Genomic DNA, 27,018 nt, shown 5'->3' on the forward strand with positions numbered 1-27,018 from the left:
CTGTAATGAATGAAGTAAAAAATTCAATATACAGTATCAAAACCAGAATTTATCAAGTAGAAAAAAAGCATCTGTCAACTCAGAAAATATTCAGAGGGAAAAAAAGTAAAAAGAATGAAAATGAATAGCCTCCAGGATGTACAGGGACCATCAAGAGAGCTGCCATTTGCATTATAAAAGTTATTGATGGGACGACAAAAAAAAAAAAAAAAAAAAAAAAAAAAGGAGGGGGACAGAAAGCTTACCTAAAGAAAAAAATAAATGGGACTTCTCAAACCTGGAGAAAGATATGAACATCCAGGTACAGGAAGTTAAAAAGTCTCTGAACATGTTGAGCACTATACAAAGACATTAAACAAACTTTAAAACAGCATAGTGTTGGCATAAAACAGATCATGGAAACAAACTAGAAGTACATAAATAACCCCAGCATTTACAATCAACTGATTCTCAACAAAGGTGTCGAAAACACGCAATGGAGAAAGTCACTCTTCAATAAATGGTGCTCAGAAAACTGGATATGCACATACAAAAAAAAAAAAAAAAATGAAACTAGACCTCTCTTACCCTGCACAAAAGTCAACTCAAAATGAACCAATGACCCAAATGTGAGACCCCCAACTATGAAAATACTAGAAGAAAACAAAGGCAACACTTCAATATATTGGGGTAGGCAAAGGTGATTTGAATTAAGAACCCAAAGCAAAGGCAACAAAAGCAAAACTAGACAAGTGAAATTACATCAACCTAAACAGCTTCTGCATAGCTAAAGAAACAACCATCAGAGTCAAGAGACAACCTACAGAATGGAGAAAAGGTGTGCAAACTGTTTATCTGGCAAGGGATTAATATGCAGAATTTGTAAGGAACTCAAACAATTCAGTAGCAAAAAAAAAAAAAAAAAAAAGGCTGATTTAAACATTAGAAAATCATCTGAATAGACCTTTCTCAAAAGAAAACATAAAGAATATGAAAAAAAAAATGCTAACATCATTATTCATGAGGAAAGTGCAAATCAAATCCATATGAGATATCCTCTCACTCCAGTTAGAATGGCTATTCTCAAAAAGACAAAAAAAAAATCATAAATGTTAGTGAGGATACGGAGGATGAGGACTCATACCTGTTGGTGGGATATAAATTAGTACAGCCACTATAAAAAAACCTCATGGAGCTCCCTCAGGAATTAAAAGTAGAACCTTTGGGGTCCTGCAATCCCACTATATTATATTTTTCAAAGGAAATGAAATCATTACATTAAAGAGATACTCAATTACATTAAATTACATTAAAGATATATATAGATATAGATATGTATATAGATATATATCTATATATCTATATTTACCCTGATTTGGTCATTATGCATTATATACATGTATTGAATTACAACAGTATGCTCCATAAATAAATACAAATATCATAACCCAATTAAAAATTTATAAAACACAGAAACAAGAAATTATTTTTAAAAGATTTACAGAAACAAAATTGACTAAAATTTTTGACTTCCAGTGAAACTGAGAACCCAGAGAAAAAGGAAAAGAGTAGCCATCTGGTTTCCTGTAATTAGGTTAATCTGTTACCAAATTTAGAGACTCAGAGGTTTGGAAGTGCGCCAACGGAAGCTGTTTTATTTCTTCACTTGTTAAGCTTCACTGACCAAGGGGAACCTCGGGCCCCCAGAAGTAAATAAAAGCCCTGTTTCCCCATCGCTGACCACTCACCACTCTGCTGGGCACACAACATGAGATTCCATTCCCTTCTTTCTTTTCTCTTCCTCTTTGTGACAATAACTCCAAAAGGTAAGATGGTGAACTGATTGTGAAGGTGAGTTCTTAGGGGCCCGCTCGATGCACGTGACTCAGGCGCACGTAACTCGGATGCAGTGCACAGCCCTGGGTACTCAGAAGTCTGACATCTCCCAGAATTGATGAGGTCAAAATTAAGGAGCAGAACAAGGAGTTTCATTAACTTCAAGTGGAGCCCAAGAGCACCATGATTGGGGCCCTCGTAAAGAATTAGAAGTACAGAAGCCCTGCCATGAGACTTATGGCTTAGTAAAAAATAAACTGGGCAAAAGGGCCCCAGTCTCCAAACAGGAGAACAAAAATGGCAGCCATTGATTCAGACCTGGTTAGGGAAAGGAAGAATATGGGGTCTATTGTGAAAAACATGTGAAAGCTACAAGTTAGGCCAATAAGACACAGCTCAAGGAGACAGGAGGATTGCAATGAGTTATAAAAGACCAGTGTAAATTGAGGAGCAATTTGGAGACAATATAAACAATGGAGTGAAGCTCCAGTGGAATAAATTTATAAGCATAAGGCAAATAATGCAAAAAGTATTTTAAGAATCTGAGTTTTATTCTTGGGACCATGATTCAGAAGACTGAATGTTAGAATGTGGAATCAAAGTGAAAAGTTACCTCCTCTGGCTGTTTCATCCAGATCCTGGCAGAACTGACAAAATTTTCTCCATTGTTAATGGCAAGATGTCCATGTCTTAAAATAATGTCTGTGGGCATTGAACTCGACTTCTTTCTTGGTTCACCTCTGAGATTTTTTTAAGTGCAGTCAAAGCTACTCACTTGTTTAATCTTTGCCTAATCTATGAACATTTCAGGATGCACCTGACATACTGCTGTCTCCTCATTAAGATATTTATGTAATTTTCATTTTACTTCTCGGTTTTGGTCAGAAAACATTAACATTTGATGTAAAAGTATATGACGGTGATTATTTAAAATTAGAAGGCATTTTAATGGTCAAATCTTTCATTTTAGATAAAATAAGCCATTTTCCCCTAAAGAACATGCTTTGCTAAGGTCACAGAGGTAGAGGCGCCACTGAAACTAGAACCAAGCATCTTTCATCTGAGTCCATGTTGTTTCCCAACACCCACAGACCTGGGTGAGCACATAAAAATGGTATTGCGTCTGTCAGACTTTTGCCTCAAATTCTCCAAATTTTATGTTGAAGAAACGAAGGCGATTTTCTATCCTGTGTGACAACATGGCCAATCCTGGAGACATCATGCTAAGTGAAATAAACCAATCGTGGAAGACAAAACTTCTTAACTCCTCTTCTGTGAGGTACCTGAAATAGTCAAACTCCTAGAAATAGATACTAGAAAGGTGGTTCCCAGGGGTTAGAGAAGGAAGAACTGGGAAGCAACTATTCAAATGGTAGAAAGTTGCAGTTAGGCAAGATGAATTAGTTCTAGAGATCAACTGTACATCATGTCCACGGCACTTAAAATGTGTGAAAAGAGTGGGTCTCATGGTAAGCATTCTTTCCATAATAAAAAAATGGAGAATAAGAGATTTTGGGGGTGGAAACAGAGTTAGTCTCCCATGAATCTAAGAAGCCCTCTGAAGAGAGGCCTTTCTTCCAGGCCATGATGGCTTCCTCCAGGGCAGGCGGAATCAGCTCTCGTTGGTCTTCCCAAATCATCTGTGTCAGGAGAATGACTGAACCAAGGTCCTAGGTTCTCATCGGAAGGAATCACTTTCAGATGGCCCAGTCTCTTGTGAACAGAGGCTATTAAAGTCACTCAGAAAGGTCAAAACATCTCCCTTCTCCCAAGATGTTCTTGGACACATTAAGAAATGATGATGATAAAATTTCTTTAATAGTCAGTTGTTTGTTAGCTCTTAACAATAATTAATTTCCAAGCTATCTGCATAATTTGCAAACAATATATTCCTTAAAATTCTGATTTTTGATCCCTGCCTTAGGACAGGGGACCTGGAATCTTTATCTGGAATCAGTTAGGTAATCACTTTTATTTCTTTGGGTAAACTGAGTGGCTGGATCATGAAGAGTTGGTTAAAACATTTTAAAACATTTGCCAGGAAAAAAAAATCTAATCAAATAACAAAAAAAAAAAAAAAAAAAAAAATCTGTTCTCATGAAGAAAATTCCTGCCAAGAAATGACAGAATTAAAAACGTCAGTTTATCAGCTAGAGTCTAAGGAAGGTTACATGATCACTACTTGAATATATTTTGTACATATCCTTGAATTTCTCAAAAGAATAATCTAGGTACCCCACAAATAGGAAAAGTGCACATTTATTTACATATGGACACATGCACACATGTGCATGCTGAGAGAAGGGACAGAAAGAGGTCAGGATGCAAAACTCTTCAACTGATTCATTAGCCCTAAGAAAATTATAGTATTCATATACTGACTCTGGAGAACAAAATAACATTTAGATAGAGCTCCTAAGACAGGAACAGAAGAGAGTTTGAACTTGTATATTACACAGAGAAAGGAATGCTGTTCTCTCTTTTGGTTGGTAGAGTCCCAGGAAAACCTATCTCTTCCAAACCCTGTCCTTCTCCACCACCAGAAAATCTGAAAAGTTAATAACTCAATGAGTTCCAGGAGATCACATCCCTTAGAGATTAAACAGATGGGCTGTTGTAAGATCTTTTGTTTTAGTGTGATTCTGTTTTCCCCACTTCATCTACAAAAATTTGTGTTGTGATAAACATGAAGTGAGCCTATAAATTGTTTCTCCCAACAGCAATTATTAATAGGTATCCTTCCTCCCACTGACATTTGATTTAACCATGCTAACATTTTTAAATCCTCTTATTCTGAAACCTGTTAGAGAGTCACTGTCTCCATTGCTCTATAACTATGATAACATCAGTTAAGTCTGAAAATAAATGTATCTAGGAATAAATAATCTTCCCCATGAGCCAAGTAATTTAAAATTACCTCCTTACTTGAGCAAGTGCCATGGACATGAAACCATGTCACAGTCACTGGCAAAAGACTGGCAAAATAACTCCTTGGCTCCCTGTTCCTAGGATGTCTCCTCAAATTAAATATATAATTAAATGTGTTTAATTTGAGGAGACACCCTCAGAACAGGGAGCCGAAGAGTTATTTTGCCAGTATAACTATCAATAATGTGAAGAGAGAGCCTACATAGTGGGAGAAAATCTTTGCCATTCATACTTTAGCTAGAGCACTAATTTCCAGAATCTATAAAGAACTCAAAAAACTCTACACCAAGAATACAAATAATCCAGTCGACAAATGGGCTAAGGAAATGAACAGACACTTCAGAAGAACAGAAGAAGATCTACAAGCAATCAACATCAACAGATATATTTAAAAATGTTCAACAACTCTAGTAATAAGAGAAATGAAAATCAAATTACCCTAAGATTTCATCTCGCCCCAATTAGAATGGCGATTATCAAGAACACAAGCAACAATACGTGTTGGCGAGGATGTGGGGAAAAAGGTACACTCATACCTTGCTGGTGGGATTGCAAAATAGTGTAGGCACTCTGGAAAGCAGTATGGAGATTCCTCAGAAAGCTTGGAATGGAACCACCATTTGACCCAGCTATCCCACTCCTTGGCCTATACCCAAAGGACTTAAAATCAGCATACTACAGAGATACAGCCACTTCAATGTTCATAGCTGCTCAATTCACAATAGCCAGATTGTGGAACCAAACTAGATGTCCTTCAATTAATGAATGGATAAAGAAACTGTGGCATATATATATACAATGGAATATTACTCAGCCATAAAGAATAATAAAATTATGGCAATTGCAGGCAAATGGATGAAATTGGAGAATATCATGCTAAGTGAAATAAGCCAATCTCAAAAAACCGAAGGACGAATGATCTCGCTGATAAGTGGATGATGACACATAATGGGGGGTGGGAGGGGTTAGTGTTAGGGTTAGGGTTAGGGTTAGGGAGGGGGGCAAGAATGGAGGAAGGAAGGACTGTATAGAGAGAAAAGAGGGGTGGGAGGGGTGGGGGAAGGGAAAAATAACAGAATGAATCAAACAACATTACCCTATGTAAATGTATGATTACACAAATGGTATGCTGTTATTCCATGTACAAACAAAGAAACAACATGTATCCCATTTGTTTATGATAAAAAAAAATTTAACTTCACAAGCAGCAGGAAGCACAGCACCAGTGGGATGAATTTTTTTGCTCCTTTTGGCTGAAGCAAGACTCCCACATTCCATCCTACTCTGCATGGGATACCTCCAAGGTCGTAGGACACAGTATTTCCTCTTCCTGATGTGACCATCAGCTGGGTTCAGTAGTGCACACCTGTAATCCCAGCACCCTGGGAGGCTGAGGCAGGAGGATCTCAAGTTCAAGGCCAGCCTCAGCAACTTTTTGAGACTGTCTCAAAAAACAAAAAGGGATGGGGATGTAGCTCAGTGGTAGAACATTCGTAAGCAATCTCCAGTGCCCGAGCGGGGGGAAAAGAGGAAAAGGAAAGAAAAGGCAAAACCTGTAAGTTTTATCAGACATTGCACTAAATGCATGGGAAGTAATAAGATCAACAGCAGCAACAGGACCACTAGGCTGCAGAACAGGAAGTCTGCACTCCATGAAGACAGAGCTGAGTCGTGCCCTCAGTGACTGGCTGGTGAGACGTGTTCTTTCCCTGAAAGATAGCCACTTTCTCTCCCAGAAAACGTGGGCAGAGTGGGGAAGTATTAGCAGGATATGATCCCGCTCCCCATCATTCCACTCTCTTGCTGCACAAAGACCCTGAGTTTACGATCGACGAACCTGACAGCAGAGTGTAGCCAAACCACACTGGGTTGACACTGCCATCTAGGGTCCCGGCTCATCTGACGGGGGATGTTTTTCTACAGAGTAGAGAAACAATGATGATAACTTAGTGTTTAAATACAAAACAATGACAAAAAGATTGAGAGCCCCAAAAGCCATCAATCTGTTAGTGGAACCACAGAGGTTAGGCATCCAAGAAGCCCTTCAGACCTCGTGTATCACAAGATCTGAAAAACAAAATGAGTCAGGTGGCTTCAGAGGATGGTCAGAAAACAACTTCTATGAAGAAACATGAGCAGAGATGCTCTTATCAGCATCCTCCATGATCCCCTGGGGAAAGAATGAACCCTGGTTATGCTGGAAAGGCAAGAGGACTGTTGGACAGCAGTGGACCTTAGCTATGTGCCCTTCAGCAGCCATGCGAATTCTCTGTGTCTTTCACACACACACACACACACACACACACACACACACACACACACACTTCCTCTGAAGTGAGGAAAACAGTTAAGATGAAGAACTGACACATTTCTACAAAAGGAGATGGAAATGAGACCAGGTGCCACCTGGTAGGCAGGACACAGGCACAGATGGAGGAAAGACGGGTACCACCTTTGAAATGGTGTTTCTTGGTGGAGGCATTGTTGGCATTGCACACAAGACAATCCACTGGAGAAGGAATGTAGTGATGCTGAGCCTCACCCACTAAATTCCAAAGGGAACTTCCTAGTCAAGCGACAGTAACAAAGAGTCCCACCCATTTCAAAATGTACTGCTCCAGGCAAAGGCTCTATCTCTAAAATCTTTTAGAAATCATCCTACCCCTGCAAGGTGCATATAATCCTGCACTTTTAGCCCCTCTTCCAAAAGCAGTTGTGCTTCCTCTGTATCTGATCCTTTCATGCAGGCAATATGTTGCCTCCTATCCCAAAGTCACCCTTCTGGAGGTTTATTGCTTTATGTAGATGCCCAATAATTTGATGGTGAATTAATGACTTGTCAAATCTCTCCTGTGCAGGAAAGACTGGCGTTATCCCAGGAGAAAAGCAGTGCATTAATTTGAAAGGGACGTGCAAGGACTTTGCATGCACGTCTGTGGATGACACCATCGGTGTGTGCAATGAGAAGAAGAAGTGCTGTAGGAAGTGGTGGATACTTGAGCCCTACCCAACCCCAGTCCCCAAAGGAAAATCTCCGTAGACGGGAGCAGACCCACCCGTACTCTGGCACGCACAGATGACCTGGGCAAGAATCTTGGACCAAGCTTACTTTTCTCCCTTGACTAAAAATAAATGTCATCCTAACTCCACAGGTCCCTGGGCCATTTCCTCTTGATGTACATTCAGTCCTCTTAAAAACAACAAGCATAGCCTGGTGAAGTGGAGCAGGCCCGTAATCCCAGCAGCTCAGGAGGCTGAGGCAGAAGGATCACAAGTTCAAAGCCAGCCTCAGCAACTTAGCAAGGCCCTAAGCAACTCACTGAGACCTTGTCTCTAACAGAATATTAAAAAGGGCTGGGGATGTGGCTCAGTGGTTAAGTGCCCCTGGGTTCAACCCCCAGTACAAAAGAAAAAAACTACAAGAGTAATCTATAGAAGAATTTCATAACCTGAAGACATTTATACAAAATGCAAGGTTCTAAGAAAAAAGACAAACATAAAGTCTTAAATGTGTAAAATAATAAGAATATGAAACATCAATTGATAGAGTTGGCTATTGAAGTAGAATATCAACCCTCTTCCTCCTCTAGTTTTGGAAAAAAATATCACCTTGGGGTGCTAGGGATGTGGCTAAGTGGATAGAGAACTTGCTTAGTGTGCATAAGCCCTCAGGATTAATTCCCAGCACAACAATGAAATTCACTATTAATAGAGATCTACTTGGAGCATAGGGGCTAAAGTTGCTAGTCATGTGGCCTTGGTAACACTGCACCTGAGAATTGGGACACAATTTGGGCCATAACCCCAAACGACAATCCTAATTTTTGAAATCAAAAAGATTAAAATTCCTAAAGTCTAAAATCCCATCAAATCAAAATCCCTAAGATATAATTCTAAAATTTTTTTAATTCTATAAATGGGACTTATTTACATAAAAAGAGATTAATTTGAGAAACATATAAATGCATGACAAAATGTTGCTTTTTTTTTTTCCTCAACAATCATTTATTTCTTAAACAACTTGAGCCACACAATGCTCTGGTTTAAAATAAATAGACTGATAGAAAAAAATTCAATGAGTATTTAAAAATAGCAAAAGAGAAGTCGATTTTATACACACATATTTTCCAAATAATTCCAAGTATTGGTTAAGAAGCAAAAAAAACAAAAAAAAAAAAAAAGGGTATTTATTCTTATTTTTAACAAAGAACCACAAATCAATTTGTCCAAAACAGATGCCCTTTCTACCATCCCACCCAGTGTCCCAGTTAGAAATGGAAAAACTTTCGTGGATGCCTGTTCACCGGTCACCCTGTGTGGAATGGCCCCAAGTCTGTTCTCTGGTCTCCTTCATGCTGCCCTGCCCTTAGGAGGAGCTGAAATCACCTACCTCCCTACCACCAGCCTCCCTTAGTTCCAATCCATCCTCCAAAATGTTGCAAAAAAAAAAAATTATGTTTCTCACGGTTTTGGTTTTGTCACTCCCTGGCTTCCCAAGCAGCAGTGATTCCAGGTGGCCCCAATTTAGTGTGGTGTTCCATGATCTTCCCTGTGGTTTTAACCTGGGCCAGATTCCTCTGCAACCCCTTCTCCACCCGCGTCTTGGGGTATAGTTATTTCCCCAACCTTCGTGCCTCCATATTTGAGCTTATGCAGCCCACTCTTTCTGGAATCTTCTTCCCACCCACTACCCTTATCCCCTTTCTCTCTATGCATCTTTTTATCCTACTATGCACAAAATTGTTTCTAAGCACTCAGTAATTACTGGCTTCCTCAGGCAAATGTAGATTTAATTCACTGAAAGTTCCTGGAATCTCATCAGTCAGAAGGAGGCATTTTTAAATTAAGGTTTTCTTCCTTGCTGTATTGCATTGCCAACCCTTTCCCCAGGATTCAGCTTTTTATCCCTTTTATACAGCCTACTTCTTTTTCATGAGGTATGGTTAGGTGAATTTCAGCTTCCAGGATTCAAATGAGGATTTTAGCTTTTCAGGATTCTAGACTTAGGGTTTTTAAATTTTAGAGATTTTGATCTTTAACATTTAGGATTATGGAGTTCAGGATTCTCTCTGTTGAGATTATGATCAGTACCAAGGGACTCCACCCACCCAGGCATGCCAAGAGTGAATCGGGCAGATCTCCTCCACTGCACCCTACTTCTGGAGAAAGAGAAAACCTGCTCCTTCCAAGTGGGCTCATCAGGAGAACTAGGGGGAGCTGGAGAGCAAGGAGCTGATAATTTAGCACACCCAGTTAGTTCTTTCCGAATGCACCATTGCACAATACCACTTTCCAGAACTAAGAAATTAAATAATGAGGAAGAGACCAGGGTAAGTCTCATGAAAATGGAATGACTCTTCTGGAATGAGGCAAAATATCACACAAATAAATTCCAAGGCTTCTTGATGACGTCAGAGTCCTGCTAAAATAACTTTGATCCCATCTTCCTGGATCTGTTTTTTTAAAAAACCATTACCCTTTCCAGTGTCTTTTAGAACTACTCATGTGCGGTTGAGAACTTGGTCTCAGAATAATATACTGATTAAAATCTTCATCAATCACACTCTACTCACAACTTAAAATTTGCTTCTTACTCCCTTCATCATCTCAAAATGTATGCTGCCACATTAGGTAACATAGCACACTCAAGGTTCTCCAAGAATTTCAGTAGCAACATTAACATACTTTAGCAACCCTGTTACAGAGGATGTAGCCTACATACACATATGAAGGTGTTTTCCATGTTTTCTTCTCGCAGTTCTCAATTTTCTGACAATACTTCCAGGTCTTTGATCCAATTTGAACTGACTTGTGCAGAGTGAGAGATGGGAATCTAGTTTCAGTCTTCCACATATGGATGTCTAGTTTCCCAGCATCCTTTGCTAAAGAGACTGTTCTCAAGCTTATGTTTTTGGCACCCTTGTCAAGATTCAGATGACTATAGCTACGTGGGCTTATCCCTATCCCTTCTATGATGTCCCGTTGGCTAATGATCCTATTTTTATGCCTGTGACATTACTATTTTTGTTAGTATGGCTCTGTAGTATAATTCGAAGTTGGGTATTGCTATAACTCCAGCTTCGTTATCCTTGCTCAGGATTGCTTTGACTATTTTGCTTCCTTTTTCTTCATATGAATTTAGGATTATTTCATCTAGTTCTGAGAGGAATATCATTGGTATTTTGAAGGGATTAGATTGAACCTGTATATAACTTTTGGTAGTGTGGCCACTTTAACAATATTAATTTAGTCTTCCCATGAACATGAGAGATCTTTCCTTCTTCTGTTGTCTTTGATTTCTTCTTTCTGTCCAATATAGAGGCAGAAAATAAGGCAGAATCAGTAAGTTGGGTGGCATCAAATTGAAAAGCTTCTGCACAACAAAGGAAACAATTAAGGGCATAAAGAAAGAACCTACAGAATGGAGAAAATTTTTGCAGCTACTCTTCTTGCAGAGGATTAATATCCAGAATACATAAAGAACTCAAAAAACTTAGCACTCAAAAAACCCCAAATAACCCGATCAATAAATGGGTAAATGAATTTTTGCAGCTACTCTTCTTGCAGAGGATTAATATCCAGAATACATAAAGAACTCAAAAAACTTAGCACTCAAAAAACCCCAAATAACCCGATCAATAAATGGGTAAATGAACTAAACAGATGCTTCTCAAAAGAAGTACAAAGGCCAATAAGTATGTGAAAAACATCTTTAGCCATATGGGAAAAACAAATCAAAACTTTACTGGGATGATAAAGTCAAATGTTATGCTCTAAAAAATAATAAATACAATTTTCTCCATCATAAAGCAAAAAGTGGGCTAATGATATAGCTCGGTGGTAGAGCACTTGCCAGGCATGCCTGAGGCCCCGGGTTCAATGCCCTCAGCACTGAAAAAAAAAGTGTTTTCCATGGCATGGGGAAGAACACACCTGAAAAAATGTCCCTTTATGATTGCTATTCAGGTATTTGTGTGATAAAATATATTAGTAGTAATAAATATATTTGCTTATCTTGCACATTTCTAATTCTGTGCAAACTATCATTAGTTGATACTTGCTTCTAATGCCAGGTAAAATGGCTAAGTAATAGGTTCAGACTTTTATTTAAAGGTTGACTATCAGTGTTGCTTTACTATGTAGACAAAAATAAATAAATTAGCATGTTCTATATTTTACTGGTAAACACAGAAGTAAATCCAATTCATCCGCAGTGCTAAGTTATCTATATATAGTGCTTACTGAGGTATCACATAATTAAGAAATGTGCCTTTAACATGCTTAAGTGTGCACATAAAGATTGAAAGCTAATTTGAATATAATTTTGATAGCATTTCCTATTAATTGTAGAACTCTTATGTAGTTAAAATAAGAAGTAAGTATAAATTAAAAAAACTATACTGGTATTTCCTATCACTCCAGTTAGAATGCAATAATACAAATAACAATAAATGCTACAAGGATGTGGGCAGAAAGGAATCCTTACACACTCTTGATGGGGAAAAAAATCATACAGTCACTATGGAAATCAGCATGGAGATTCCTTAGAAGACGGAGAATGGAACCAGCACAAGACCCAGCCATACTACCTCTCAGTATTTATCCAAAATAATTTAAAACAGCATACTTTGGAGAAACATGCATTCCCATGTTTATAGCAGCACGACTCACAATAGCCAAGTTACAGAACCCAACTAGGTGTCTGTCAACAGATGACTGGATAGAGAAAACATAGTATATAAACACAGTGAAATTTTATTCATCCATAAATAATAATAAAATCGTGTCAATTGCAATAAAAAGGATGGAACAGGAGAGCATCATGTCAAGCAAAATCAGTCAAACTCAGAAAGACAGTGTCGTATGTTTTCTTCCACATGCGGAAGCTAGAGGGCAAAAGGAGAAAAACAAAGTGCTCTCATGAAAATAAAAGGAACAGAAGGAAGACCATTAGGGTGGAGGAAGAGGAACTGAGGAGGGAGGGGGCGGGGGAAGGGGAAGAACTGTCATATTACGTTACATACACATACAAATAATGCCACAAGGAACCCCACTATTTTGTATAATTAATATGCATTAATAAAAGCATAAGATACTTTAGTCATAAGTAATCTTCTGTAATAAAAAGCTAAAAAACAAAAAAAAATTCCCATATTTGAATATAACTCCCATCCTTAAAAAATTCCCAGGCAGAAATTAAAGTTTGAAACTAAAATTCAAAGGTTGAGTCTCTTCAAAGACATACTAACACCCCAAATCGTTAGAGCTCAAACAAATTACTTCCCAAAATGAAATTATCTTCCCTTTATTGAAGCTCAAAACTTTCAATCAGAGTGAAAAACATCATCACCTGTTCCTTACTCTCCACTGCACAGTTCCCTCAGTTATTCAGGTTACACTGATTCAATCCCAAGACTTTTGCGATCCTTGTTTTTCATCCCTGAGCAAGAACAAATAGGTAAGGGAAATGAAAAAAATAACAAAGAAACAAAAAGAACCAGAAGAATACCACCGAGCTGACCAGCAGGGTCTCTTCCACAGAGAAGAACGGAAACAATAGTGAGTGGCAGTGAGCCCTGGAACGCAGCAAGGGAGAGTCAGGAAGCCCGTGGGACAGCAGCAGAGAGGAGTGCGTGACCAGAACCCCTGACAAGAGCCACCTAAGGAGGAAAACTGTGTTTGGTTCGTGGTTTCGGAAGTCTCACATCATGGTTGGTTGACTCCATTGCAGAAACAGCAAGGCAGAAGGTCATGGTGGAGGTCATGGCAGTCAGGAGGCAGAGAGAGAGAGAAGGGAAGTGGCCAGAGACCGATACAGACCAAGACCAGCCCCAATGGCCCACCTCCTCCAACCATGCCCACCTGCCTCCAATTGCAGCCCATCAGTCCATTCAAATTATGAATCCATCAGATGGAAGAATCCATCGACGAGTTGGCAGCTCTCAGCATCCAGTCTCTTCACCTCTGAACATTACTGCATTGCATGCCATGTGAGCTTTTCAGAGGATGTTCCTAGACCAAACCATAACAAGGAGAAAAGTGTGCTAGCAAACATGACCCAGGTGCCAGGAGACTTCCCATTACAGGAAAAAGGGTAGATGGCACCTCTCAGCAGCATCACTGCTGTGAACGTCCACAGCAAGCCTCGATACAGGAGAGTTCCAAGGCCATCACAGGGCCAGGGAAGGGAGTTGCCAGGGTCTGTGTAGTACCGTTCCTTTAGAGAAGGAATTCCCACTGTCTGCCCTCAATCCCTGAGCCCGGCTACTGCAATACAGCACCACTTTGAGAACTCGCACTACATACTACCTCAGAGGGCAGAAGCCTCAGCACACCTCCAGCCTGGAGTTCCACCACACTTGCACAAAAAGCTGCAGCCTCACCAACCCAGAGAGGCCCAGTGAGACCCAGTGAGACCCAGCTGTGCAACTGTGACCCCAGTACCCAAGCCCATGCAATACCTCACACTGCAGGGGACAGGTGGTTCACGAAGTGGGAAGCCTTGCCCCAGGGCCAGAGGAGATGATGAGCATGCCCCCGAGTGCTGGCCTGTCCCCCACCACACCTTCTGCCCTCTGCTGCCATTGGCATGCACCACCACTGAGTCCGAGGACTGCATCTTCTTCCTTCACCATTAAAGCACACACATACTGCAAGTGAAGGACTGGAAAATGGTATTCCACTCAAATGAAAGCCAAATGTGAGCAGAAGTAGCTACACCTGCATCTGATAAAATAGACTAAGTCAAAGCTACAAAAAGAGACAAAGAAGGACACCATGTGATGATAAAGGGGTCAAGTCAATAGAGGAAATAACAATTATAAATATATATGCACCACATGCAGAAACACCCAATTATATAGAGCAAACACCATTAGCTTGAAAGGGAGGGACAGACTCCAACACAATAGCAAGGGACTTTAACATCCCACTTCCATCAGTGAGCAGATCATTCAGACTGAAAAATCAGCAAAGAAACACTAGGTTTAAACCACGATACATGCCAAATGTACCTAACAGACCACAGAACACTTTACCAACTGATGGAGAATTCATACTCTCTAGGATAAACCAAAAAATAAAAATAAGCCATAAAATAATCTTCAACAAAAAGTACAAAGGGAAATGAAATGTTTTTTGCTTGGTTTTTGTTTTCTCTTTCATTTAGTATGATTGTCTTGTCTACTGTTTTTTCTATTTTTGTATTAGTTTTTTCTTTTTTTTCTGTTCTTTTGCTTCTTCAGTTGAACACTATACTAATTTACTTTTGTGACTTCTACTAAATGCATTTAAAACCATAAATGTCCCCTTAGTTCTGGCCCTCAGGGTTTGATCTATGTTGCTTATAATGTTTTCAGGTGAATAGTTCATATCGACTTTCATGTCTCCTTATTCCAGACGTTAGGTAGGAATGGGTTGTGTTTTAACTTCTACATGTATGTGTTGGGGAATACAGCTCGTTGTTGTGCATTTCCAGTGTAATCGTCTTGCCTCAGAAAGCAAGTCCTTTGTGGTATCAATCGTGTTTTGGAACCTATTCAGTGATCAGGTAAGGCTCCTCCGAGATGGTGACACAAAAACAGCATGAATGAAACCGGGAGATGAGGTTCCCTGGAAACAGGGAAGAAGAGTCAGCAGAGGCAAGAGCAGGAGCAGAGGCAAAGAAGAGCTGGAAATGACCTTGATGTGCCTGAGGAAGAACAAGGAGACCAGAAGGAGCAGAACAGAATGAGAGGAAAGTAAAATACTCAGCAACCAGATGAGGGAAGACATCACAGGGAGGCCATGTAAGAAGACCAGATTTTATCCTAGGTGGGGTAAAAAGAACAAACCTTAACCTTCAGTAAGGAAGTAGTGTGAATTAATTTACATGTCTTAGAAATTACCTCTGGTGGCTAGGCACAGCGTATGAAAACCCACAGTCAAAACAGAGGCCAGCTGGAGGACTGTTTCCAGGAAGACAGGAGACTTGAACACGGCTGCAGAGACAGTGAGGAAAGGCTTGTCTTCAGATGCATTTTAAAGATCGAGTTAAGCTGACCAAAGGAAGTATGAAATGAGAGAAAGAATCCCGGAGGCCCAGGAAACAGACTGGCACAAGGTGACATATTTGCCTGTGCGTTTGATCCACTCTGATATAAAAAGTCTCAGAAAGCTGCCTAACAACTTTTGTAGTTATTCTAGTTCATCTTACTTTCTCCCTATCTTTAATGTTAACCTCATTTCCTCTCTTCCTTCCTCTTCCTTTTGCTAGTTGAATGAAGTTATTTATTTTTAATGTCTCTTCATTTGAAAATAATCTATACTGAGATTTTCTTTTCAGTCAAGGACATTTAGGACCAAAGGTCACACTCGCTCTAAGTAAGTTGCACATACCTGAGACTCCAGGAACCACATAGTCAGGGAACTTGGTCAGAAATTGATTTAGGAATAGCAGAGAAAACTCCTGAGACAACTTTAGTATTTAACTAGTGAAAGGATAAACAGAACATCACCAACAATATAATTATTACATATATTATGAAATAGCCATAAAATAGAATATTATGTAGCAATTAAAATTACCATTTTAGAGTATTCTGAAAAGACAAGGGAAATTATTCATAATAAACAAGTGTTCATGAAATTAAAGTTACAAGTGAATTTTGAGAGAGAGAAATTTGGTGGAAAATAAATAAACCAAAATAGCAAACATCTTTTAAGTGGTAGAGTGTCGTGGTTTGAATATGAAGTATCCCCCTAAAGTCCTGTGTTAATGCAGGAATGTTCAGAGGTGAAATAATTAGATTATGAGACCTATAAGCTAATCAGTCCATCCTACTTTGTCTTTTCCTTTATTTTTCCACATTTTTATTGGTGTATTATTGTTGCACATAATGATGAGATTCAGTGTTACATATTTGTACATGCACACAATGTAACCATATAATTTGGCCAATATCACTCTCCCCAGCACTTTCCTGCTCCCTCCCCACCTCCCATCCCTTGGTCTCTTTGCTCTACTGATGTCCCTTTGATTTCCATGAAATCCACCCCACTTTCCTTTTCCTTCTCTTGCTTCCACATGAGAGAAACTGTGTCCCTTGACCTTCTGAGTTTGATATATTTCATTTGACATTATGGTCTCTAGTTCCATCCATTTCCCTGCAATGATGTATTTCATTCTTTATGGCTGAAAAAAGACTCCATTGTGTATACACACCCCATTTTCTTTATATATTAGTCCTCCGATGGACACCTAGGCTGGCACCATGGTTTGGTTACTGTGAATTGTGCTGCTATAAACATGGGTGTGCATGGATCACTGTAGTAAGATGATTTTAATTCTTCAGGATAAATATGACAAGTGGTTTTGAGTCATATGGTGGTTCCACTATTACCAAAGTGTTTTAAGAAACCTCCATACTGATTTCCATAGTGATTGTACTAATTTACAATCCCACTGACAGTGTAAAAATGTTCCTTTTTTCTCCATATCCTATCCATCAGTTCTTGTTATTGTCTTGATGACTGCCATTCTGACTGGGGGTGAAGTAAAACCCAGTGAAGTTTCGATTTGCATCTCCCTAATTGCTAGTGATTTGAACATTTTTTCATATATTTGTTGGCCTTTTGTGTTTCTTCTTTTGAGAAGCATTTGTTTAATCCATTTGCCCATTTATTAATTGGGGGTTATTTTGATGTTAAGTGTTTTGAGTTCTTCATATATTCTAGATATTAATCCTCTGTCAGAAGAGGAGCTAGTGAAACTTTCCTCCCATTCTGTAGGTTCTCTCCTCACATCTCTAATTCTTTCCTTTGTTGTTCAGAGCTTTTTAATTTGCTGCCACCCCATTTATTAACTCTTGGCACTATTTCCTAAGCCTTAGGGGTCCTATTAAGAAAGCCATTGCCTGTACCTACATACTGGAGTGTTGACCCTACGTTTCTGGTCCAATTCCAAGGTCTCTGGTCCATTTTGAGTTGATTTTTGTGCACGGTGAGAGATGAGGGTCTAGTTCACTCTTCTACATATGGATAACCAATTTTCCCAGCACCATTGATTTAAAAGGCTCCTTTTCTTCCATGTATGTTTTTGACACCTTTGTGAGGGATGAGATGACTGCAGATGTGTGGGTGTGTCTCTCTTCTGTTCTGTATCATTGGTCTGTGTGTCTGTTTTCATGCCGGTACCAGCAGTTTTTGTTACTACAGCTCCGTAGTATAGTTTGAAGTCAGGAATTGTGAGGCCTCCAGCATTGCTTTTGGTTTGGTTTGTTTTGTTTTGACTTAGAATTGCTTTGGCTATTCTGGGTCTTTTATTCTTCCAAATGAATTTGGGGACTATTTTCTAGTTCTATAAAGAATGTTCTTGGTATTTTGATGAGGACTGCAATGAATGTGTATATTGCTCTTGGCAGTATGCCCATTTTAACAATATTAATTCTGCCTATCCATGAATTTGGGAGGTCTTTCCATCTTCTGAGGTCTTCAATGTCTTTCTTCAATTTTCTCCAGTTTCACTGTAGAGGTCTTTCACCTCCTTGGTTAGATTTGTTCCTAGGTATTTTATTTTTCTGAGGCTGATGTGAATGTAATTTTTCTGATTTCTTTCTCAGCAGATTCACCAAATCTATTTATTAGCTCTAGCAGTCTTTTGGTGGAGATTTTTGGACTTTCTAGGTAAAGGATTATATCATATGCAAACAGTGATAATTTGACTTCTTCCTTTCGTATTTTTAGCCCTTTTATTTCCTTCTCTTGTTAATTGCTCTGGCTAGAATTTCTAGCATATATTAAGAAGGAATGGTGAGAGGGATATTCTTGTCCTGTCCCAGATTCTAAAGGACATTCAGTTTTTCCCCATTTACTATGAGGTTGGCTTTGGGTGTTTTGTATACAGCCTTTATGACCTTGAGGTAGGTTCTTTCTATCCGCAGTTTCTTCACCATTTTTATCATGAATAGATGCTGAATTTTGTCAAGGCTCTCTCTGCATCTATTGAGATGACTAAGTAATTTTTGTCCTTCGTTCCATTGATATGATGAATTACATTTCTTGATTCGTGTGTATTAAACCATTCTTGCACCTCTGGAATAACTGTCCATCCTACTTGAATGGACTGGTGGGGTGGTACCTGCAGGCATGTAGGATGACCTGGAAGAGGTGTGTCCCTGGGGGCTGCCCTGGAAGACTTCTCTTTCCCACAGTCCCTTACCCTTACTCTCTGCTTCCTGGCAGCCATGAATGGAGCAGCTTTCCTCTACCACACCCTTCCACCATGACGTTCTGCTCACCTCAGGCCCAGAGCAATGGAGTCCACCAGCCATGGACTGAAACTCTGAAACCATGATCCAAAAAAATTTGTCCTCTAAGTTGTTCTTGACAGTTATTTTGGCCATAAAGCCCCAGTTCCCCCAAAAAAACTGACCAACAAAGTAATACATTACACTTATTATTATGTGGACAACCTTATTGGTTTTCTAAATCTTACATAAAAATACATAATTTAAGAACAATAATGAAAAATAAAATACACATATAGTATATAGGCATATATTTACATGTATGTATAAATTTATGTCATATAAGAAAAGTTGATTAGTGATTTAGCAGAAGTTTATTCAAAATAAAAATGAAAAATAAAAGAAAATTGAGGGAAGTCGTCAAAACCCTGTGAGGTAAAGAGTGAATGGAAAGCTTACGGCTCTGTTATCAAAAAGTCAGCACACTTAATTGGAAAATAAATAATGCATAACCTACGGTAATAAAATTTTTGAAACAGAATAAGCATACTTGTCAAAAGTCTACATATTTGTGAACTATTTCACTGCATTCCTCTTTCTCAATTACATTTATAAAAATTATCTATAATGATGTACCCCATTTGTGTACAATGAATCAAAATGCAATCTGTAGAAAATTAAAAGATAAATTTTAAAATACCAAAAAAAATCTATAACTTCAAAAAGCAGGAATTTAAGATAAAGAGGTGGAAATAGAGCATTTTTTTTCCCAAGAAGAAAAGGGGACAGTAGGGGTGTGTTAGGTAAAAAGCAAACTCAATACAAGGAAGGAATTATGTGTTTTTTTGTTTTGTTTTGTTTTTTTAATATGGGGATTTAAGGGTGCTCACAGACTGTAAGTAAGGAGAAAAATGTTTTTTAAAGTTGCAACAAGGAGGAAAAGATAATCAATGCAGCAAAGTCTCCAGAAGTCTGATATTGCTGATCAGAGGGAAGGAAAGTGAACAATGAATACTTGATTACACATTATTTGTTTAAATATCCAGGGCCCTTCTGGAAAGCTATAGTCAGGAAAACCCAATAATGCCTAGAGTAAACCACTGTGTCATGGCAAGGTAACCTCCTTTCTCCTGTAGCAACGTGTGCTTGATGCCTTGATAACTACCTCTATGTTCTTTTAAGGAAAGGCTTTTGTCAACGCGCCCTGCCTTTCTCAGGGTGCTGTGCAATCTGGCGATCAGTACTTTTGGACACTTAACTGGCGTCCACCAGCCTGCTCCCTGGAATGCCGCGACCTTTCCTTTGATGTCCCTGATTGCCGGCCCAGGGATCACACAATGTTCACGGGCTTCTTGGGCGGCGCTCCAGGCCTGCCCCCCAGCTCCAGATCTATCAGCAGGGAAACCAACTGTTTATAGAAAATGTTCAAAAAGGCACTGAACACTCTGCCCTTCGTGCTCCATGAAGGATTTCAATTATTTGTCCTCAGAATTTTATTATTGCTGTCATGTAAACTGTGCTTCCAAACTTTTCCTCATGATCAAGAAACCAAGGAGTCACAGATGCATGAGAAAAATCACTAAATTTACACTCATAATCAGGTATAATAAAGACCCCAAACCAGTCTGATTTCAATGAGTAGAACAGTGGTCAATAACCAGCACATCCCCAGTGACCTCCAGGTCGCTCTGAGTTTCTGCTGGGAGAGGCTTGAGCCCAAGTCCGCTGCTCCAGCCTCTTGAGAAGAGGAAGAACCTGAACCCAGGCTTGGAGAGTCGTCGCAGAGCACTTGCCCTCCTTGGGCGAAGGTCTGTGAGGGTGACCTCTTCCAGGAGCTCCCATAATGGTACCACAGCCTCCCTCGATCCCTCACCCCGATTCAGCTCACCACGTCACTTGCAAAGTCTCAGTAGCCCCAGAGGACTGCTCAACAACACGACTTCACGTTCCGGCCTCTGAAACCCTGGAGCACAAGGAGCACCCTGGGAGGAAGACCGCTTCCTTCTTGATGCTGGAAAGGGTCTAACCCGGACTGAGACCCGCTGGAAGGCCATGAGGGCCCTATGAGATCCGGGATGTGGACTCGGCTGCAGGCCTTCCTGAAGCCCTCCTTGGGCTGCCCACCCTGCTCTTGGGTTCCATTATGTTCCTTTCTGTTGTCAAAGAGGCCACCTGTGTCCCTTGTCAGAAATCCGCTCCTGGCAGCGGCACTGGTTTTTAGATGTCATCTGCTTTCCTACGAGCTCTGCAGGTCCACTAAGCCTCTCTCCTTTCTTCGGCTCTGCCCTCGTGACATAGAGCTGATGTGTAGACACTGTGTTCACTAGTACTTTGAACAAGTTAGTGGCTCTCATTCGGCGGCTTGGACAGAAAGTCACACAAGAGCTTTTTATACCTCACCAACCCGTGTGCTTTCCCGTCTGATGTCCTTGCTCAAGTGGGCTAATGTATATTCCCCCAAATATTAATAAGTCGGCATGCTGTTATAACCAGTTCGTCTCTATTATCAGGGCAATAAAGTGAATTCTTTTACTCCACAAATGTTACCTTGACTTTTGCAGTTCCTCAAGAAACCAAAGACCATAGCGACTGTTCAATTCTCTATCCTGCTTCACCGAGGCCCTTCCTGGGCTGTGCACTCCAACCCCAGTCCACACCCGCCGGCTCTCAACAGGTGTTCTTTAAGCAGATGATCGCCACGTCCTTTCCATGCTATCTCCCAAGAGTCTCGCTAGAAATGTTCTTGTTACTGAAGGGTTCAATAATCCGACAGCAACACACCTCTTGAGAAGTTCTCTTCACTACAGCTACTGAGTCCAACTTACCTCTTCCTCCATGAGGGTCTTGCTTTCCATCCTTGGACTTCTCGCCTGGTGGTCTGTAGTTCCTCCCGGTAAGCCAGAGACTTTTCATTCCTGTGTTCTGTAACAAGTGAAAGAGAATGAAAGGTCTTCCAAGAGTTTGAAAACAGACCAACAAACTGAGACGTTACTGCCCCATGAAGGCTACTCAGGGGGCTGGAGGGCTGGGGTCAAGGTCAATGCCAACAGGGGGCTTCTTTTCAGTGTCTTAACTGTAAACTTAACTTCCAGGCTCTGTTGACCTGCAGATGGTAGGCGGCTGTGCACAGAACAAAGGAAATTTGGGGAACTGAGAAAACGAGATATGAGTGACAAGTAGAAGGCAGACGGCGGGTGAGGTGGTGTGTGCTCCTTCTTAATGGCTGGTTCTCAGAACATTTTGGCCACTGGTCTAGGCAAGGGCCTAGGCTTCCTTAAGTGTTGGTTAAAATGTTCATGGTCTTATCTACCTTATGTGGACATTACTTTATGTCTGGGGGAAGCTAAGAGTATACCTTCATTTGTAGCCAAATAACTAATCAAACATACAGGTATATTTATTGAATAATCAATCCCAGTATTAGTTGTAAAATCCACCAGGACTCTATAACCAATTCATTACACCTGGATTTCCACTATTTATCTATTAATTGATTATTTTTTTCTGGTGCACACACTCTCTGAGAGCACATTCAAGATCTCCTCATTGTTACGTTTTCTATGTTTTCACTGAGACATGATTCACCATAAAACTCACTGTTATAAAGTGTATTATTTAGTGACTTTCATGTGTTTGTAAAGGTGTGCAGCCACCACCACTGTCTAATTCCAGGAAAGTTTTCATAACCCCAGAGAGAAGCCCTATCCATTCTCCCAGCCCCCCAGGCCCTGGCAACCCACTCTGCTACTCTTGTTTCTGGGCATATGCCTGTTCTGGACATTCAATATGAAAAGGATCACACACCCCATCACCTTTCTGTGTGCCTCCTTTCATTTAGGCATCTTTCCAGGGATCATCCATGTATCAGTACTACGTGCTTTCTATTGCTGAAAAATATTTCATTGCATGAATATACCATTGTGTTTATCAGTTGAAGGACACACGCATGGCTCCACTTTGGGGTTTCCATCAATGATTGCTGCTCTGGGAACATTTGTGCCCAAGTTTTTGTGCAAATGTTAGACCTAAGAATACAATGCTGTGTTAAACAGTGATTCTACGTTCAACTTTGAGGAATTGCTAAACTGCTTTCCATAGCCGTTTGGTTTATTTTGCATCATCAGTGCAAAGTTTCAGTGTCTCTGTGTCCTCAACAGCATTTGCTGTTGTCTATCATTCCAGTTGGTCATTATTATCATTCTAGTTTGGTACAAAGCAATATCCCATTGTGGTTTTTTGTTTTTGTATTTTTTCAATAATTAGAGTAGTGATTTTTTTTAATTCCATATCAGTACATGCACAGTCCTCTCTGTCTCCTACATATCTGGGGACTACTCCATTATAGTTTAATTTAAATTTCTCTGTGACTAGTGAGTATATTTTCATTAGCTTATTGCCCATTCATATACCTTCTTTACAAAAATGTCTATCCAAATCATGTTGCACATTATGGGGGGGGGTGGGGGGGGTTGTCCTTTGTTACTGAGTTATGTGTTCTTTATATATTTCATCTATTAAATCCTATCAGTTATAAATTTGCAAGCATTTTCTCCTATCCTGAACACTATTTTTTTAAAAATATTTTATTGGACATACTTACTCTGCCACTGAGTAAGTTTTCAGATTCAATTTACAGACAACCCAGACTTGATAGGCTTAAATGAAATTTATTATTACACATAACAAGGAATCCCACAATCAGCCAGTTCTGAAATTCATTAATTCAGCAGAGTACAACACCAATGTTAGAAGAGTGTCAAGTTTATCTTTAGTCCTGCTCATGGTATCATGAAGATAGCTCTTGTTCTACACATCACATCCAAACCTGCTGAATTATGCTGGAACTAAAAGACAGAACACTTTCTTTTTTTTTTTTTTTTTTTTTTTTTTTTTTAGTTGTTCATCTTTATTCTTTTATTTACATGAGGTGCTGAGAATCAAACCCAGTGACTCACACAAGCTAGGCAAGCGCTCTGCCACTGAGCTATAACTCCAGCTCCAGAACTTCTTTCAATGTCAGCCAGGAGTATGTTCCCCAAAGTTCTCCACCAGAGTCCCAACCCCATCCCCAAGCTAATCACGAAGAAGGGTAGCAATCGTACAAACAGGGATGCTGAGAGCAGAGATCGACTTATTTGTCACCTGAGCACAGGCTTCTAGACCCTGTTGTTTAGTTTCGTTTCTTTGCTTTAAACTTCACACAAGTGCAACTATATGGAATTCACTTTTGGCATGAGGTTTATTTTACTCCACATTACATTTTAAAAGCTCATTAGTGTAGCTGTGTGCAACTGTAGTGCATTATTTTTAATACTATGTAGTATTTCATCATAGCGATGTGCCACAATTTATTTATTAATATTTCTGTTGAAGACTATTTAGATTGTTTCCAGGTTTTGATGGTTATAAACACTATTACTACTATAAATATTTTTAAATTATTCTGATTGTACATATGCATTCATTTTTTTTCTTTTCACAGTTTACAGGTTTTTAGTTATGTTTTCATGAGTGCATGATAGTTTTACTCATAATTGTGGAATTTACTGTGATGTATTCGTAAATGTCTATAACATAATTTCCTGTTTCTGTCCCCAGAATTTCCCCTGCCTTCCCTCCTCCATCTCCCTGATCTCCTTCCTCTACCCAGTCTCCTTCTGTTCATTTATTTTTTTAAATTGGTTGCACACATTTTTATTAGGCATATACTAAAGAATGAAATTTTTTTTCTTAGGGGATGTATATCTTCAGTTTGGGGAATAATGGTAAAGAATTTGCTGATTGGTTGAGCAAATTTATACTCCCTTTGGCTGTATAGAAGAGCTTTCACTGGTCTATATTCCATTAGTAGTTTATATCATCAGGCTGTTATTTATTTATAACATGTGGGGAGTTTAACTCAGTGTAGTTTAAATTTGAATTCCAGGTTATTAATAAAATTTAGAATATTTTCATTTGTTTATTGGCAATTTTGATATTATTATTTCTTGAAGTACCTGTTTAAATATTTTGCCCATTATCTATTGAATGATTTATTTTATATATATATATATATATATATATATATATATATATATATATATATATAGTGGATGCGAGTGATTTTATATACCTTGCAAATACCTTCTGTTCTATGATTTGTCTTCTCATTCCATGATGTCTCTTTATGAAATTAATGTTAATATCAATGTAACTTTATCAAGCTCAATTTTAATGTAATGTCTTTAATTTTGTGTCTCTTTAAGAAAAACTTTCTCTACATTAAGTTCAAAAGCCTTACTGACTTACCTATTATTTGGATTTCACATATCTACCCTGCGCTGGGTTTTGCAAAAGAGGGTTCATCTATTTTTTTGTTTTTACCATATGGGTGGCCAACTGGTCCAGCACCCTTTGTTTTAAAAACAGCATCTTTTTCTCAAGGATTTACTATGATGATTTATTCATCATAGATCTAGCATCTTTGTGTGAATATATGTTCTGAGATGTTCCTTAGGTCTGTCTCTCACTATCCTAATACACTATCATAGTTATTGACAATTCATGTTGTCTTTATATCTAATAGAGCAAGACATCTACATTTTTCTTTTGTAAGATCTATTCATGTGCATTTAAATTCATTTAAATTTCCACATAAATTTTAGAATCACCTAGTCAAGTACACACATATACTCAAAGAGAACTTTCATTGAGACTGCAGTGATAGATCACCCGACTCTCTAAAGCAATGTTAATCAATGTGAGGAGAAAGCTAGGCTGCAACATAATTATGGCAGGGGATAGCAACGGACAGATCATCCAGACAGAAAATCAACAACAAAACATTGGACCTGTTCTACATTTCGGACCAAACAGACCTAACACATACAGAACATCCACCCAACAGCAGCAAATACACATTCCTCTCAGGTGCACATAGATCACATAGACATTCTCCAGCAGAAATCATAGGTTAGCCTGAAAAACAAATCATAGCACAATGAAGAAGACAGAAATCATGTCACATAGCTTTTCCAACTGTGGTGGTATGGAGCTATACGTTATTAATAGGAAAAACTTCAGAAATCTTACAAGTGTGAGGAAATTAAATATGCTCCTAAACAACCAGCAGGACAAGAAGAATTATAAAGGAAATTTAAAAATATCTTGAGGCAAACAAAAATAGAACTGCAACACACCAAAACTTGGGTGATGCAGCCAAAGTAGTTCCAGAAGACATTTATCATAATAAACTCACAAAGTTTATAAAAACAAACCTACATCCAAAGCAAAGAAATCTCAAATAACTGAATGCACTGAAGAGTTGCAACCAAGACCCCTTCTCACTCTCAATCATGACGTCTTTTACCCACAAAATGGAAACACAGAGAGGAAACTTCTGTTTCCCACCACCAGACCTCTTCCCCTGATTTTATCTTCAGCTCTACTCTGCCTTCTCTTCATTCTCTGATTTACGACTAACTCCTCCCATACACTAGATTCCATTCCCACTCGTTTTTAAAGAACTTTGTTTCTGGAATTAAACCACCTTTCTTGAGTCATGAATCTCCACCCTCTAAATGAATCATTCATTCCACCAGAAATACGCAGTAACTGTCCTCATTAAAACTCCATCACGCCGGCCACAGTGGCGCACATCTGTATTCCCAGCAGCTCGGGAGGCCGAGACAGGAGAGTCGTGAGTTCAAAGTCAGCCTCAGTAACTTAGAGAGAGCGGTCCTGTGCCACTCAGTGGGACCCTGTCTCTAAATAAAATACAAAAAAATAAAAAATAAAAAGGCCAGGAATGTGTCTCAGTGGTTGAGTGCCTCTGGGTTCAATCCCCAGTATGATTCTCAGCTACTGCTTCATTTATCTGCTCTCTTTATAGAAGAAATTGTCATTTGTCTTTACTCAATATCTCCACTTTCTCTCTTGCATTCTTTTTTATTGTTTTCCCTCTGAGAAAGTTCTTTATTATTACTGCTTTTAGCTCATGAAACACTTTGAGTATTAAAAATAATAAGTGAGTAACACAATGTATCATTTGTCTCTCTTTTCAAAGCCAGAA

The 27,018-nt window shown here is 39.2% G+C and overlaps 1 protein-coding gene and 1 long non-coding RNA gene across 2 annotated transcripts in view; one reads left to right on the forward strand and one right to left on the reverse strand.

The window, feature by feature from the left end:
- Positions 1-1,747: 1,747 nt before the first annotated feature.
- Positions 1,748-7,783, forward strand: LOC306660661 (beta-defensin 130A-like; the record flags this gene model as incomplete). The annotated part of the gene is made up of 2 exons (XM_079139021.1): positions 1,748-1,805; positions 7,602-7,783. The coding sequence occupies 2 exons, from the start codon at positions 1,748-1,750 to the stop codon at positions 7,781-7,783; spliced, it is 240 nt and encodes a 79-aa protein (XP_078995147.1).
- Positions 7,784-10,999: 3,216 nt separating this feature from the next.
- Positions 11,000-27,018, reverse strand: part of LOC306660669 — a 158,064-nt gene continuing 142,045 nt past the window's right edge. Inside the window, exons 3-5 of the long non-coding RNA XR_013763708.1 lie at positions 21,794-21,890; positions 20,168-20,357; positions 11,000-11,045 (exon numbers count right to left, since the gene is read on the reverse strand). This is a non-coding gene — a long non-coding RNA (uncharacterized lncRNA). The remainder of the gene's footprint in view (positions 11,046-20,167; positions 20,358-21,793; positions 21,891-27,018) is intronic.

Source organism: Sciurus vulgaris (assembly GCF_902686455.1).
Source record: "Sciurus vulgaris genome assembly, chromosome: 5".
NCBI classification, from domain to species: Eukaryota; Metazoa; Chordata; class Mammalia; order Rodentia; family Sciuridae; genus Sciurus; species Sciurus vulgaris.